Consider the following 14,575-nt stretch of genomic DNA (forward strand, 5'->3'; position numbering starts at 1 on the left):
CCAAATTTAGAGCTGAATCCAGCTTGAATGTTGTATCCATACTTGCCCCAACCGTTCAGGGTTCAACCTCTGCGGTCGTATAAAGCTACGCCCTGCGGAGCATCTGGTTAAAACATATTCAAGTGGGCAAGCGATAGCTTTTAATTGGCAAAATATTTAGACCTTTTCTCACATACTTTAAAAACTAAGGCCATATTAGACATGAAAAGTCAAATTTATCTAATCTCTTCATATTGCTTTTTTTCAAAATAGCTGCTTTTTCAATTATTTGTTGAGATGTTGATTGTTTGTTTTCAACAAAAAATATTGGTCTTTTTTATCATGAATATTCAAACTTTTCTTCCAGACCAATCCTACCTCTCCACGATCAACGCTAAATGGCAGTACGCGATCTCATGTCAGCCAATCACAGTCGTTTGCTGGACCTATTACAATCAGATCACAATCAATGTCAGATTCCCAAGGGAATGTTCCAACATCCCCTGGAATGGAATCTTCCACTTTGTCAGGAGTTGGTGGGGAAGTACAGGAAGCCTTCAGTCAGCCATCGTCTGCTGATAATGTCCGTCTGCTGAAAAATGATCTCCTTTGTGCTGCAGATTCTGTGACAAGTGCCATGTCATCTCTTGTCAAGGAACTTAATTCTGGTATTGTTGCTTAGTCCTGTTCTCATTAAATTAGAAAAAAATAAAACAATTTAAACTTTTACATTGAAAACAGAGAACAGAATAACCATTATTGTTTATTGCCTATTTCTACCTTTTACTGCAACAGAACATATATGTTAGAATTGTTGTTCAGATAAGTTTTATTTTAAGTTGGCAGGTTAAGTATCGAAACCATATAAGCTCTGAGTAAGATTTTTAACCAACATAAAGGATTAATAGTTAACATCAAAAAGGTTTACTGTTACCTATAGAAACCAGTAAGATTTGTAGTGAGACTCATGTACTATTTAAATTCCACGTTAAGGTTTCATACATTGTCTCTACAAAATTCTGATATTCACATATAAAAAACCCATAACTTGAAATCTAGCCAAACCATTGACCGATTATTTTGTATTTACAGAACAGAGTTGCAGTGATGATGATGATGACAATGGTGAGGCTGAAGGTTGGTATTAATTCATGGATTCTTTGATGTTTTATTGGCCAAGGGTCATCAAAGGTCATGTTTAGAATGCGATAAACTTCAATATAAAACGTTTACATAAACAAGCACCAAATGCAAAATGACAAGTTTCTTCTGGTTAATACATTGTTTTCACTGATGCAGAAGTGGTCATACTGTCTGAATACACCTGATTGCTATTTTCGAAATATGTGCTGCTTGAACTTTTGATGTCATACAAAAAATAATTTATCCATTGTCTATTTAGATATTTGCTATTGTGACGTCAAAAAATTTAAGGAAACTTTGTGATGTCCAGTAATGGCAGACAAATACTGTAGCCATAAGTTATATCATAACCTGAATGTGTCTTTGATCCTCATCTTTTTGACAGTATATTGTTGTTGGAACAATCCCTGACAACAAATTTAGTTTTTTCAGTCCTCAATTGGCAAATGTAGTTACGATTTTATTAAGGACATTAAACATCATTTTGAAATGTTATTTCCCAATAATAAAATGAAGACTTTTCTTAACTACTTTCTACTAATTTCTGCAAGAATAATGTCTTCCGATTTTGTTTCAATCTGTTTCAATTAGGAGGTTCTACTCTGTTTGAGAAAATTCCTGCTAGTGATAATTGTTTAAACCTCTCAACATAATATCTGTTCTCTTCCACATGACTTTCTATGATAGGGTTCATCATGATGTGTTGGAGTAACAGTTATAAGTAAATAATGAAGGAGGGCAGATTGTCCTTAGAAATACCAATCATTGAAGCAGGTGAATTGTTTCAATAGGGACATGACGATTTGGTCTTTATTTATTCTGGAGCTAGAGATTTATATATTTTGGGACTCTGAATTTAATTGAAGATTCAAGCAAGAATGTGTTTCTTTCACTGGGAATGATAACTTAAACAAAACAAAAACCTAACACATAGCCAAGTAATCTATACACTATTTTATGAATAAGATATTTCCCCAAGTACAGTTGTCTACCACAAACTAATTATTTTAATGATGTCAATTCAATTGGTATGACAATTAACCTAAAATTTTGAACTATGTCCAGTGCACGATGTTATGTCCATATTGTCAACATCGTAATGTCAACTTTATAGTGTCGTTATTGTGTTTACATTGTATCCTATCAATATGTTCTATACCTTTCTGTTTACATCGTTCACATCGTATACATCGGGATGTTGACAATATCGTGTCAACATCGTGTTTATATTGTATATATATAGAGTCTATAGCTTTCTGTTTACATCGTTCACATCGTATGCATCGCTATGTTGACAATAACGTGTCAACATCGTGTTTATATTGTATATATATATATATATAAAGTCTATACCTTTCTGTTTACATCGTTCACATCGTATACATCGCAATGTTGACAATATTGTGTCAACATCGTGTATATATAGAGTCTATACCTTTCTGTTTACATCGTATACATCGCAATGTTGACAATATCGTGTCAACATCGTGTTTATATTGTATTTATATATATAAAGTCTATACCTTTCTGTTTACATCGTTCACATCGTATACATCGCGATGTTGAATAGTGTCAACATCGTGTTTATATTGTATATATAGAGTCTATACCTTTCTGTTTACATCGTTCACATCGTGTACATCGCGATGTTGACAATATCATGTCAACATTGTGTTTATATTGTATTTATATATATAAAGTCTATACCTTTCTGTTTACATCGATCTTATACATCGCGATGTTGACAATATTGTGTCAACATCGTGTTTATATTGTATATATAGTGTCTACAGCTTTCTGTTTACATCGTTCACATCGTATACATCGTAATGTTAACAATATAGTGTCAACATCTTGTTGTTGTTGTATATACATTTTTTTTTGTTCTTTTTTTTTTAAATAAGTTAACATGGTTAAGCAGTTAGTTATATAGTTAAAATTGTTTTCCATTTTTCATGTCGGCGTCTTTTATTGTTAACTATGCCATATAAACTTTGCTCAATGATAAAGGCCATACGGTTATCTATAGATGTGCCAGTTAGTATGTATGTACTGGAAATTTTACTTATTTGCAATCATACCACTTCTTTTTTTATAAATACCTTTCTGTTTAAATTGTTCACATAACAATGCTAACAATATTGTGTCAAAATCGTGTTTATATTTTATATTGAGTCTATGGTACGTATATAAACGTTAAACTAACTGCATTTGTTTGCACCTGTCCTTAGTCAGGAATCTGTCGTTCAGTAGTTGTCGTTTGTTGAATTGTTCATACGTGTTTCTGGTTTCATGTTTTTTTTTTACATTAGACCTTTATTTTTCCTGTTCAAATAGTTTTACACTAGTGTTTTTTTGTGCCTTTCATAGCTTGCTACTCGATAAAAACCAAAACTCCATATTAATGTCAAACCTATATGGGTATACTTATAAAATATGTAACTTAAATAAAAAGTTGTCTCATTTGAACTTATACCGCATTTTCTTATATGTATACATTGCTATGTTAACGATGTCAACGATGTAAACAATATATAAGAGTTCAAACAATGTTAACAAAGTTGACTAGATATTGGTTTAATATTGTGTACATCGCGATGTTAATGATGTCAACGATGTAAACAATATATAAGAGTTTAAACAATGTCAACGATGTTCACACGACATCGTTTTAACCTTGTAAACATCACGATGTTAACGATGTCAACGATGTAAACAATATATAAAAGTTCAAACAATGTCAACAATGTTGACAGGACATCGTGTTTACATTGTTTACATCGCAATGTTAACGATGTCAACGATGTAAACAATATAAAAGGGATCAAACAATGTAAACGATGTTGACACGACATCGTGTTAACATTGTAAACATCGCGATGTTAACGATGTCAACGATGTAAACAATATATAAGAGTTCAAACAATGTTAACAAAGTTGACTAGATATTGGTTTAATATTGTGTACATCGCGATGTTAACGATGTCAACGATGTAAACAATATATAAGAGTTTAAACAATGTCAACGATGTTCACACGACATCGTTTTAACCTTGTAAACATCACGATGTTAACGATGTCAACGATGTAAACAATATATAAAAGTTCAAACAATGTCAACAATGTTGACAGGACATCGTGTTTACATTGTATGCATCGCAATGTTAACGATGTCAATGATGTAAACAATATAAAAGGGATCAAACAATGTAAACGATGTTGACACGACATCGTGTTAACATTGTAAACATCGCGATGTTAACGATGTCAACGATATAAACAATATATAAGAGTTCAAACAATGTCAACGTTGTTGACACGACATCGTGTTTACATTGTATACATCGCAATGTTAACGATGTCAACGATGTATACATTATATAAGGGTTTAAACAATGTAAACAATGTTGACACTATATCGTGTTAACATTTTAGATATCGCGATGTCGACAATATTGAATAAACATCATTCACTGGACATGAATGAAAATTTTTAAATTGGGGATCTTTCTTAATATTTTGGAAAGTTAAATGAATGTTAGCATTGTCCTAATATTATTTCCCCCTCTAGTTTGGAATAATTGAAATCCTTTCAAATTTTATTTCATAGTACAGAGTTCTTTTTTATTCAATAAGCTGTTTTGATTACATGGGTTTTTCCTCAGAGAAGTTTGATCTTGACAACTAATACAATATGGTTTTCTATGTTTGCAATTAGATGCATGTTTATTTTTTGATGAAATGGAATTTTTGATTTAATATCAGTAATGTTTCTACTGTTTATAGAATATTTGACATTTCAGTATAATAAAGTCAGCACAAAGTTATTGATAGAAAAGGATAGATCATTAAACTCTTACCACATGGTATTACTCAATATACTGGTACCTAATGGTATAAGATTACTCATTATACTGGTAACACTTATACTCATTAAACTGGTATCTTATAACAAAAACGTGGGAATATAAAACCTCTTGTTCAGAAGTGAAATGAGAGCAAATCATTCTATTTCCTAATTTGTCCATTATTCATTTGTTAACCTAAACACAACAAAATATTTTGAATTTTGCTTTATGTGTTCAAACGTTACTGGAGTCATCTTTAAGCTGTGTTGGTCTTCAAACCAACTATTTAACCAGCATTGTCATAAATATGTGTAGAACATACATATTTGTTACCAGTAATGTAATGGTTTTCCTTGTAAATGTGTACCTCACTTTTAGCAAAACTTAAAGTTTTTAAGTTCAAAGCATATTACCTGTGGGTTTTATTCACTTGAGTCTTGACCTTTTGTAGCTAATTTTGGCCTTTGAATTTGCAAAATAAAAAAGACTTGTTTCAATTCGCATCAGTCATCACACAAAAAAGTAAGCTGACATTTGATATTGGTTTAAAAAAGCAACAAAATTATATAATGACTAAGCACTCTATAACTGGAAAATGTTAACATTTAATTTGACATTCAATACAATAATTTGATAATCCAAAGAAACTATCATTTTAGCATTTATTTTTTCTTCAATTGATTTGGGCTATAAAATTAATGATACAACTTTAATAATTCATAGAAAAACAAAATAATAGCATTTATATTCAAATTGAATTGTTTATTTTATATGTTGGGAGTATACCAATCTACATAAAATTTGACTGGTTAAAATGTCATGTCTCCATGGAGATGAGATGAGACTGATGATTCATTTTCTGTGTAAAAATGATTTCAAATGAAAAACTTGTTTTGGATTTTTGGGTTTTTGGTTATTCTTGGGATGTTTTTCTTTAATTTCATGTTTTTTCATCCATCACTTCATTAATTTAGACAACAAAAAACAAGACAATAGGAACATAGGAAATTTCTGTATCAACAACATATAGTTTTCAAGAAAAAATATGTAATAGAAATGAGAAATTTGAGGATTTATAGACACAGGAAGATTTGACTTCCTTTCTATACATTATTTCACCTATTATGAAAGAATTTAATCAGTAACATTTTAGATGTTCAAAGAGATGAATGTATTATTCCTTCAATTTTCAATCGAAGCTTGACCAGCCAAAATTGCAGTCAAAATTTTAGCAAAATCTGTGACATAGCCCTTTTACTGTAACTTAACCTTAAGAAACTGACAAAACTATGGTTTTAAAAGATTGAATTTATTCATCCTTAAACATCCTGTAAAATAATATATTTCTTTTATTTTATTTACAGTCCTAGTTTTAATGGAACTTTTAATTATACCCCACGCAACGAAGTTGCGGAGGGTATAATGTTTTTGACCCGTCCGTCCGTCCGTCCGTCCGTCCGTCAGTCCGTCAGTCCTGTTTCTTGTCATCGCAACTCCTCTCAAACCACACAACAGAATTTCACGAAACCTTTTCAGATAATAAGGACATACTATGTAGTTGTGCATATCGACGGGAAATTGCGATTCAATTTTTTTTCTAGGAGTTACGCCCGTTTGAACTTATTTACTTTAATGTACTACTGCAACAGTTTGTCATCGCAACTCCTCTCAAACCACACAACAGAATTTCACGAAACCTTTTTAGATAATAAGGACATACTATGTAGTTGTGCATATCGACGGGAAATTGCGATTCCTTTTTTTTTCTAGGAGTTACGCCCCTTTGAACTTATTTACTTTAATTTACTACTGCAACAGTTTGTCATCGCAACTCCTCTCAAACCACACAACAGAATTTCATGAAACTTTGTAGATAATAAGGACATACTATGTAGATGTGCATATCAACAGGAAATTACGGTTCAATTTTTTTCTAGGAGTTATGCCCCTTTGAACTTATTTGCTTCAATGTACTTCTGCAGAAGTTTGTCATCTCAACTCCTCTGAAAACACACAACAGAATTTCATGAAATTTTGTAGATAATAAGGACATACTTTGTTTATTGACAGGAAATTATTATTCAATATTTTTTTCTTATACAATTTTTTTTCTTATACTTATTTAATTTCTCCAATGACAATGTGGGGACGTGGGGTATGTGAGCGTGCTCACTAAGGTTCTTTAATTTTATACGATGTTCTATTCTTTTTTAAGACTTGATACCTTCATAATTCATTGTGGAAACACCTGAAATAGTTGCCACTGGTCATTAAAAAGTGGCAAAGTTGTCGTCCTTACAATTGTAGTTAATGAATAAATAAGCAACAAAAAAAGCAGCTACAAGTTGTATTAAAAGGGAGATAACTCTAGTTATATTTTTATGTTTTTTAGGCAAAATTATTGTTCTTTGTTATTCCCAAAACATTTTGAGTCTTGTTTTTAATAAGCAGCAATATATCCCATAAATTATATAAAATAATCTTATTTGCATGGAGATTACTTGGCTATAGAATATTGATTTTAAGTTTTTCTTAGTGTTGCATCTTATTAGTTTGTGTTTTATTAAACTAATTTCAGAGAACTGCTAATGCAGTAATGGTAAGTCAGTGATATTTGGTTAGCAGTTGTACTAACATATACACATCTCATTTCTGGCTATGATGATATTAGAACAAATGCTTAAATAACTCAAAAGTATTTTACTTAATAGTCAGTGTTGAGGAAGTCAATTTTTACCTGACAAACTTATTTTATTTATTTTCTAGCTAATGTAGAGATGGCGGATGCTTATGTAAAACACATTTTATTGTGTAGCTAATGTAGAGATGGCCGATTCTTACGTGACAAACACATTTTATTTTCTATCTAATGTAGAGATGGCCGATGCTTACGTGACAAACACATTTTATTTTCTAGCTAATGTAGAGATGGCTGATGCTAATGTAAAACACATTTTATTTTCTAGCTAACGTAGAGATGGCTGATGCTTACCTGACAAACTAATTTTATTTTCTAGCTAATGTAGAGATGGCTGATGCATATGTGACAAAGACCCAGGAAGATATGGATAGCTGGCAACAGGAGGTATTAAAACGTCTAGATCAGGAACAAGATTTTATAGCACAGCTGAGAAAACGACGTCAAAATAGTAATAGTAGCAGTATTATTCAAAGTGATAATGAAAATGACAAGTAAGAACTGAACTATTTGATATCTATTTTTGATGACGATATCATTTTATATCTCTAGAATAAGAAAATTCATAGAGGGAGATTTATTATAGAGCCTTTCTCACATTTGTAAGGTCACATCATAATATATCTGCCTTTTTTGGGAATGAGCTTTGACTTTTAACTTGCCTCACAATTTACTTAGTGAATCATCTCTCCAATGCAATGAATATCATTTTAATCCAAAGCAAATGTTTTAACAAAAACAAAAATGACTTTAAACAAGGAATTATTTGAATGTAGAATAATCTTCAAAATTGAAAAGAAATGTATAATGAAAACTAATGCAGCTAGATAAAGTTAACCATGCTCAAATGGCTTATTATAAGGGGAGTATGTAAGTCCATACTCAAATATCAGAAAGGTAGAATTATCCTTAGCCATGCACACATTAATATCCTGAATATTTGTATTCCAGCTCTATACCAATGGACATGACATCATCTTACGTTAAGACAGATGACAGTAGTGTTGTGACAGACAATGATAGCTGTACTAAAAGTGACGGGGAAGAGGAGGACGATTCAGAACTCTATGATAATCATCCTAAAGTAAGATGATTCAGAACTCTATGATAATCATCCTAAAGTAAGATGTCAAAATCAAATATACTGGTATTGTTCTACCATAGGTTATTAAAAGAGATAGGAACAAGTATAACCATTGGTATCACATGAGGATAATAAATAGCTGTACTAGTTGTTGATAACAATGTAGTAACTTCAAATGGATCTTATAAGTAGTTTTGTCAGATGATTTAATATGATTCTTCATCTATTTTTATGTAGACAAGGGTAAAACCATGAATAATATCCTTCTACAAGTACATGTAAAAATAAGTTATGTGGTATAAGTCCATATGATGTGGATGTTGGCAGATATTGGTCACATTACAACCTTCAATGAGAAAACCCCAGTGGGCATAGCAGGCTTTAAAAGCCTTTACATTACCAATCTCATTATAATTCAATAAAATTGAGAATGGAAATGGGGAATGTGTCAAAGAGACAACAACCCGACCAAATAAAAAACAACAGCAGAGGGTCACCAACAGGTCTTCAATGTAGCGAGAAATTCCCGCACCCGGAGGCGTCCTTCAGCTGGCCCCTAAACAAATATATACTAGTCCAGTGATAATGAACGCCATACTAAATTCCAAATTGTACACAAGAAACTAAAATTAAAATAATACAAGACTAACAAAGGCCAGAGGCTCCTACGTTGGGACAGGCGCAAAAATGCGGCGGGGGTTAAACATGTTTGTGAGATCTCAACCCTCCCCCTATACCTCTAACCAATGTAGAAAAGTAAACGCATAACAATACGCACATTAAAATTCAGTTTAAGAGAAGTCTGAGTCTGATGTCAGAAGAGTTGATACTGAATGTTAAACAAGCAACAATCATTTAATCAACCAATGATGGACACTAGCTAGTGCTCTTTAATGATAATAGGAGATTTTGCTGAATGAATCCAAATAGACCACTTTCAAGTAAATTCTTCACCGGATAAAACTCCGTCAATTATTCGCGCCTTTATGACATCATTTACCAGAAAGAGGGGATCGACTGTATCCCTGCACTCTTAATGTTCATCAAGCATCTTAGTGATCGTCATTTTGCAGGATAAACTAGAAATAATGTTTGTTTTGTAAGTACTTAATCACAATACCCTAATGACAGCAGTGCTGATTGTCAATTATGAGAATTTAATTTGCTGAATAATTCATGCAATATAGCATTATAGTTTTCCAACCACTCGCTCAACATGGGAAAGGAAGTGATGATGCCCCTAAACGCACAAATGATGTTCACTTAAACCAGAGTTTTTGACAGAAATGCATTGAACTCAAAAGTTGTCTATTATCTCTGCATAACTAACATTTGACACATGTTGAAAAAAATTAGCATGAATCTATTTACCCACAATAGTATAAATATTTAGATGTGTTTATTGAGAATTTGATCATTTTCTATCGTAAATCCGTTTTAATAACTACTTCTGTTTTTCAGGAGCTACCCAACAGAATGACGTCAAGTACATTCTCTACAGACGAGGAAAGTTTTCTACAGTCAGACGCTGAATCTTACATACGAACAGACGAGGAGGACAATGATAATGACTGGGAGGAGTCGATGAAAAGATGGGCAAACAGATGAAACCACGGATTATTGTCAAATCTTAAAAGTCTGCATCGCACAGTATGCTGTTAAAGAAATGGGGTCTTATTTTTGTACTAGGATTGAATAAGATCTTCCAATAGAGAATTATCATTATATGACCCCAATCAGTCATTGAATAGGTTCCCCATACCAAAAAGATCACTGATTACTGTTGATGTATGGGTATGGTGGACAACCTGCCCATGACACTATAATAAAGTACCTCGATATCTGTGTCAAATTATCATAGCTACACTCATATAGAATTCTGGTAGAGTCAGTATGAAATTTTTATGTTTTTTATGCTAAAATAAAATTCTGGTAATAGATAAAGGAAGATGTGGTGTGAGTGCCAATGAGACAACTCTCCATCCAAATAACAATTTATAAAAGTAAATAGGTCTGATTAGAATGCAATACAGTCATATGATCATGTGATCAATGTTACGGCAACAAGAAATTCATGTTAATTATTCAGAAACTTCTTATGTTTGTAATTATATCATTTGATGTTTGCTTGGTTACAGATACTCCCTGTGATTGCAATGCATTAGTACTATATAACTATTTTATTGTAATCAATGTAAACTTCAGTTAGAGAATGCTATCATATTATTTGAAAAGAACAAATAATAGTTCCAAAATTATAAGTTATGTAGAGGGTTTGTATGTAAATTTGTTATTCTTGGTTGTGATTCTACCAAGTCTGCCTTTCATTATGTGTAAGTTATATTTATACTGTGCAAACTGAGGCTACTAAATAAATATATGTATATGAATCTACAAAAAACAAGGTCATTTTTAAAATGTATAGAAAGAAAAACTATATGAAAGTTTAGTTTGGACAAGTTAGTAGCAATTCAAAATAAACAGTTCCCCTTCAGCATGGAAATGAATATAATATAATTATACAAACTGATAAACTAATTTTTTCACAAAATCATTAAAGTGGAGTTAAAGTCTTATAGGATTGTAAGTATGTTTTATTTTATCACCTTGCACTTTCATGACTTGGCTTTGGTTTTCTACAGCAGTTGGTTCAAATTTCAGACCAGTTGAACAATTTGATTATATAAAACAAATTGCAATTTGGTCAAAATTTTGAATGAGTTGCAATTGGTGGAGAGCAACACTAACAGTCAAGTCACTGTAATATAGCCAACATTTTCCATTTAAAGATTGCTTGTCAGTATTTATATTAGGACAGGTATCATTCATAGTTTTATTTCATGTTTTTTTTTATTATGCAAGTTATTATTTGCAAGAAATATCAGTTACCAGAAATGAACAGATTGTACAACCGACATCACACATATATATAGTTATCAGAAATGAACAGATTGTACAACCGACATCACACATATATATATACATGTACATGTTATATTCATGTATCCTTCATAATTATTTATATGTATTGCCATTTATCTTTTTTGTTTTATAAAGATGTTTAATATTTTTACTTATGATTTTTGTACTTATTTAGATCTAGTCGGTTAAGACTTCACCAATGGCATTTTGGTGATATATATTTTGAATTTTACACAATGATGCTATAGCTATTTATATTTTGTAATGCAGAATGTTTTGTTTTCATTTTATTTTTGGAAATTAATCATTTTCTTTTCAAGTAAGTATTCACATAAACGGGTTTTTGATTTTTTTTAAATCTAAGATTAATTTTTTCTGATTTGTCCTTATGTATTTTGATGCCCCACTTACAATAGTAGAGGGGCATTACGTTTTCTGGTCTGTGCGTCTGTTCTTTCATCCTTTCATTTGTCCGTATGTCATGCTTCAGGTTAAAGTTTTTAGTCAAGGTAGTTTTTGATGAAGTCCAATCAACTTGAAACTTAGTATACATGTTCCCTATGATATGATCTTTTTAATTTAAATGCCAAATAAGAGTTTTTACCCCAATTTCACGGTCTACTTAACATAGAAAATAATAGTGCGAGTGGGGCATCCGTGTCCATAACATTCTTGTTTTATATATATATATATATATATATTATATTGTAAATTTATATTTACAATCTACGAGTTTAAATCTTCCTCTGGTATCTTTCGCCCTTCTTTTTTAAGTCTATACAGTGATAATTAGTTTCTGTACAGTTTTATTGTTAGATTCTTTCATTGTTATTATTTTTTGTTAAAGTTTTATATCTATTTTACAAATATTAAAAAATCAAAACTATTTTCTGGTCATTTACTTAATAATTATGTTTACTTATAATTGTATATGTTACAATTGAAATTTTAATTGATTGGAACTTTTACACAGGGCATAATCCAGCAAACACACTGTTAAAGTACACAGATGATTCACTTTTAAACAAATTCCAAATAAACCAAAATCAAATTCCTAACGATTTCTTAATTTCTTTTGAACTACTTTTGCTTATTAAAACCAAACTTAGTTACGATGAAATTTGAATAGTTACTTTAAGAGCAATATGAGAAAACGAAACCTAGCTTGCTACATGAGATTTTTTATGCCCCACCTATGATAGTAGAGGGGCATTATGTTTTCTGGTCTGTGCCTCCGTTCGTCTGTTCGTCTGTCCATCTAGGTTAAAGTTTTTGGTCAAGGTAGTTTTTGAAGAAGTTGAAATCCAATCAACTTGAAACTTAGTACACATGTTCCCAATAATATGATCTTTCTAATTGTAATGCCAAATTATAGTTTTGACCCCAATTACATGGTCAACTGAACATAGAAAATGATAGTGCGAAGTTCAGGTTAAAGTTTTTGGTCAAGGTAGTTTTTGATGAAGTTAAAGTTGCATCATTTTGAATCTTAGTACACATGTTCCCTATGATATGATCTTTCTAATTATAATTCCAAATTAAAGTTTTGACCCCAATTTCACGGTCCAATGAACATAGAAAATGATAGTGCGAGTGGGGCATCCGTGTACTATGGACACATTCTTGTTTGGGATATAAATTATTTCCCTTCATCTCCAATAGAATGGTCACTTGTTGGTTTTCTTGATAGATATTAACTACTAGTTCTTTATACCTTCCAAGATGGCAGCCAGAAAATGAAGATTTTTTTTTTAAAACTATTATAATACATAGTGTACACAATATAAATACAAATGTAAGACAACCCTTTTCATATATGATCTGAGCCCCCAAACTGTTAAGAGAGATATAAATTATATGAGATTTAGACTTGGAATGTTTTATGTAGATTTTATGCTTCAGGCAACCCACCAATACAATACAGTTTCCCACTGTTTGGTTATGTTTTTCTGTGCCGAAGATGTAATGTATATGTTTTATTGCCAAGATCAAACTATTTCTTTTTTTTATATTTAACTTTTTACTCAGATTTTAATACTTTGTTTTGTATGAGATTCGTTGACCTTTGTTAGACTCATTTTCTACAAGTTTGTAAAAGAATAACTTTCGTTGGCTTGTCTGCTACAAATTTGTGAACAATAATTTATAGAACATTACAAACATGATAATAGGTTGTATTTATGAAAGTTGTGATATTCTTAAGAAATACAGATTTTAAACAGAATATTTGTTGTTTATTAAACAAGGTAGCAATAATTATCAGAATTTTGCTTCTTGCAGCAATTATAGCATCAATCTTGGAGTTCGGGTTATATTGTAAATACCTTGTCCATTCATTCTTCCATCCCTCGGCTCGTCCAACTAATCATTTCCATCACACTTTTCTGACAAACTATCACACAAAATGACATCTTATGTAGTCTGCAGTTTGACAGCAATGAGTTTCAGGTTTGAGCACGTTTCAGATCTTGTCAATATGATAGGTGCCACTAATGCAATAGGAATTGAAAACACAGTTATATAACTTCAAGTTATATTATATGGAGGGGAGTTTAGCAGTTATATCCCAATTGAAGTTCACAATGGTAGTCATCTTTGAAATATCAGACACCAATTGCATATCTGCAAATTCTTATAAATGCTAATGTATTGTCTGCTGTGAGTTTAGAAAGCAAATGTTGTCTTTTTTCAATTTTGGTTTTGATCAAAAATTTTATTAAAACTTTTTCATGAGTCTAATTTTTTTCCCTTGATATGAGTTTGCATTCATTTCCTCGTTTCCTTTAGAAAAAAGAAAAATAAAAAACTTAATTTATTTTCAAGATTTATTAGAATAAAAGTTGAATAGCTTTGTCATATGATTTTTTTCCTGTTACCACCGTATTTCAGACATATGTAATA

At 31.3% G+C, this 14,575-nt stretch overlaps 1 protein-coding gene across 10 annotated transcripts in view; it reads left to right on the top strand.

Annotated features, from left to right (window-relative positions):
• The window catches only part of LOC139505082 (dystrobrevin beta-like), a 91,752-nt gene extending 81,073 nt beyond the window's left edge, over window positions 1–10,679 (top strand). For 4 of the 10 annotated variants that reach the window (XM_071294931.1, XM_071294901.1, XM_071294909.1 and 1 more), the window contains 5 exons: window positions 347–647; window positions 1,072–1,116; window positions 7,988–8,162; window positions 8,620–8,752; window positions 10,214–10,509. In XM_071294931.1, the coding sequence (XP_071151032.1) occupies window positions 347–647; window positions 1,072–1,116; window positions 7,988–8,162; window positions 8,620–8,752; window positions 10,214–10,360 (801 nt within the window). In that variant the 3' untranslated portion in view covers window positions 10,361–10,509. Of the gene's footprint in view, window positions 1–346; window positions 648–1,071; window positions 1,117–7,987; window positions 8,163–8,619; window positions 8,790–10,213 lie in introns of all 10 variants that reach the window. The other 6 variants (XM_071294939.1, XM_071294934.1, XM_071294926.1 and 3 more) reach the window with 3 other exon arrangements.
• Window positions 10,680–14,575: the final 3,896 nt, after the last annotated feature.

Source organism: Mytilus edulis, chromosome 1 (genome assembly GCF_963676685.1).
Source record: "Mytilus edulis chromosome 1, xbMytEdul2.2, whole genome shotgun sequence".
NCBI lineage: Eukaryota > Metazoa > Mollusca > Bivalvia > Mytilida > Mytilidae > Mytilus > Mytilus edulis.